Genomic DNA, 3,333 nt, shown 5'->3' with positions numbered 1-3,333 from the left:
CGGCGAACAGCAGCAGCAGGCGGGCTCGGGTGCGCCGCACACGCCGCAGACCCCGGGCCAGCCCGGAGCTCCCGCCACCCCCGGCACGGCGGGGGACAAGGGCCAGGGCCTGCCCGGCTCGGGCCAGAGCCAGCAGCACATCGAGTGCGTGGTGTGCGGGGACAAGTCGAGCGGCAAGCACTACGGCCAATTCACCTGCGAGGGTTGCAAAAGTTTCTTCAAGAGGAGCGTCCGCAGGAACTTAACTTACACATGCCGTGCCAACAGGAACTGTCCCATCGACCAGCATCACCGCAACCAGTGCCAATACTGCCGCCTCAAGAAGTGCCTCAAAGTGGGCATGAGGCGGGAAGGTGAATATTTCTTCTCTGCTTCTCTCCCTGCGCTTCGTCTGGCGCCCCGGCCCTCTTTCTTTCTCTCTCACAAGGGGTGGCTGCTGTGGGGCTGGGGCTCCAACGGTCCCCGTCCGTCCCACCTTCCCCTGTCCCCGCTGCCTTTCTCCCCCTACGTCTCCCCCCCCCCCCGCGCTCGCTGCCGCTGCCTCTCCCCCTCCCGGCCTGCGCTCCTTTTACCGGCTCCCCAACCCCGCCCGCTGCCTGCTCGGGATTGTGTCCCAGGGATCGTGAGCTATGGCTTAAAATCCTCTCCCTGCCTCTGTCTTGGATATGCTCTGTGTGTCTCTTTCCCATGTGTGCGTGAGGATGCTTGGGGCTGTGCTGGCATGAACTTGGGGAGGGGGTGCTTATTTCCCCCAGAAAACTCTTTTTTCTGTGTTTTTTCTTTCCACTTTCCCCTGCACCTCTTCATACCCTTTATTTAATATGGGAGAGGTCTGGGGACTGGAGTACCCTGAACCTAGATTCATTGCTGCCATCAACCTTTTGGAAGCTTAGCTTGGAAAAAGAGGAGTGAGATTTATTGCACTTGTAGGTCTAATTAGGGGGAAGGGGGGCTTCCAGCCCGTCCACTGGTTCCCTCTCCTCTCCACGGAGCTGGGGCCGCCGCCTCTGGAGCTGTGGCCTTGTTTTCACCCCTCTACTTTGAAAGGAAAGTTTGTGACTGAACCGTGCTTTCATAGTTGTGTCATTTTTTAAAAAAGCATGATAGTCCTTTTATTTCTTCATCAAACTCCACCCTCTGCTTAAATACTGCATACAAATTACAATTTACTACGCATTTACCGATCCTTCTGATTTGGCTATAATGCATAGACTGCAGCTGGCATGCGCTTCCACATCATTTAATCTCTGTGTTGTATGGGTTTGTTATTTGTTTTGTTTTTTTAAAACACAATTTTTGATGTTGGATTTAGATATGTTTCATGTTCATGTGGCAAAAGAGGCAGTACTTTCTTATAAATATATTTAGCTGTTTACAGTTAAAGTTTATCTTATAACAATCGTTAAAGATCTCTTATAGTCAAATTAGTGAGCCAGTCAATTTTGTAGAATGCAGATTACTCCTTCTTGTAATTGACTTTAAAATTATATTTTATATGCCACAGGAAAATAAATTGAATTCCTTCAGATCTCAAGGAGGAGGCAAATATGACGACTTCATTTCTAGCTCCAGGGAGATTTTGTAGGCATCTAGGAAAAAAAAAAAAAAACAACTTTGAATTGTGCTCTCATTTAATTGAAAAATAACTGCAAGTTCAAAACTATAATTAGAAAAAGTATCCTAGCCATTATGTTTCAATACCTTAAATTGCACTGGGACTTGCATTAAATTAGAATCAATGCAAACTTAAGAAAATTATACACAAACTGCAGTAACACAACTACATTTACATGGACATATCTATATTAATTTGTTGGGGGGAAGAGTTCAGTAGCCCTAACTTTTCCTAAAGTTGCCTTTGTTTACATGGCAATTTGAAACTCTGGCAGTGTTGAAGTAAAACATACACATTTAAAAAAAAAAAAAAAAAAAACTTTGGTCAGCTTTAAGAACTCAAAGCATGCTTACGTTTTGCATTCAGATGGTTAATGAATCCAGTGTTTTTGCAGTTGCAAGCTCGTGCATTCACTGGGCAAAAGCTGGCTGCAGGTTGCAGTGGCACAGCGCAGGACAGGAATTAATTATATTTCCCACTTTTTTCAATAATGTTTGGCTACTGTAAGTTCAACTTTTTTTTCTTGAAAATATTCAATTTTCTGTTGCTTTTAACAGTGAGAACTTTTTGTGGGGCAAAGAGGAGGAGGGAAGAGGGGAGGGGTGCGGGATACTTGTTCTCTACTGAAAAGTTGTAAGTGGTTAGGAGGGTATGTAACTTGTATCTATTTTAAGGATAACCCTATAGCATTTTTAGAGAATATGGAAACATTTTATGAGCAAAACGCTGCTTGCTTGCAAATAAGGAGGCCGCTAAGCATCTGCCTAGAACCACAACCTTTCTCCGGTTTCGCCTTTATATATATTTTTAAACCCTGATTTGTTTCTGTCTGGAGGGGTGAATGAGGTTTCATTTCTCTGTGTGTTCCTCCTTGATGGCGGAGGGTTGGCACTTTCTTGGCGTTAGGAGCTCGGCTGGCCATACCAGGCTGGGGACTTGAAGTCAGGCCTGGTTCCGGCAGGGTTGGGTTAGCCAGGGGCACAGTCAATGGCTGGGCATATCGGGCTGTGGAGCTGGAGGGCCTTACCCCAGCCCTCCTCGCGGCATGGGTTGTGAGTGAGAGCGAGTGGGGTACGCGAGGAGAGTGTGGCTGAGGGAAGAGCCTCCGCTTTGTGTTGGGTGCTCTGCGGCGCGGCGATGTTCGCAAGCCCCCTGGATGCACATTGCCTCTTTTCTCTCTTTCTTTTTGTCAGCGGTTCAGCGAGGAAGAATGCCTCCAACCCAGCCCAACCCAGGCCAGTACGCGCTCACCAACGGGGACCCCCTCAACGGCCACTGCTACCTGTCGGGCTACATCTCGCTGCTGCTGCGCGCCGAGCCCTATCCCACGTCGCGCTACGGCAGCCAGTGCATGCAGCCCAACAACATCATGGGCATCGAGAACATCTGCGAGCTGGCCGCGCGCTTGCTCTTCAGCGCCGTCGAGTGGGCCCGCAATATTCCCTTCTTCCCGGATCTGCAGATCACCGACCAGGTGTCCCTGCTGCGGCTCACCTGGAGCGAGCTGTTCGTTCTCAACGCGGCTCAGTGCTCCATGCCGCTGCACGTGGCGCCGCTGCTGGCCGCCGCCGGCCTGCACGCCTCGCCCATGTCCGCCGACCGCGTCGTGGCATTCATGGACCACATCCGCATCTTCCAGGAGCAGGTGGAGAAGCTCAAAGCGCTGCACGTCGACTCGGCCGAGTACAGTTGCCTCAAAGCCATCGTGCTGTTCACGT

At 50.0% G+C, this 3,333-nt stretch overlaps 1 protein-coding gene across 1 annotated transcript in view; it reads left to right on the top strand.

Annotated features, from left to right (window-relative positions):
* The first annotated feature begins 2,105 nt into the window (after positions 1 to 2,105).
* The window catches only part of NR2F1 (nuclear receptor subfamily 2 group F member 1), a 6,516-nt gene continuing 5,288 nt past the window's right edge, over positions 2,106 to 3,333 (top strand). Inside the window, exons 1-2 of the mRNA XM_007942558.1 lie at positions 2,106 to 2,118; positions 2,809 to 3,331. Of these exons, the coding sequence (XP_007940749.1) occupies positions 2,106 to 2,118; positions 2,809 to 3,331 (536 nt within the window). The remainder of the gene's footprint in view (positions 2,119 to 2,808; positions 3,332 to 3,333) is intronic.

The sequence above is a fragment of the Orycteropus afer genome, unplaced genomic scaffold (assembly GCF_000298275.1).
Source record: "Orycteropus afer afer isolate SDZICR_OR568_19922 unplaced genomic scaffold, OryAfe1.0 scaffold00093, whole genome shotgun sequence".
Classification (NCBI taxonomy): domain Eukaryota; kingdom Metazoa; phylum Chordata; class Mammalia; order Tubulidentata; family Orycteropodidae; genus Orycteropus; species Orycteropus afer.
This window is presented reverse-complemented; position numbering and strand designations above follow the sequence as displayed.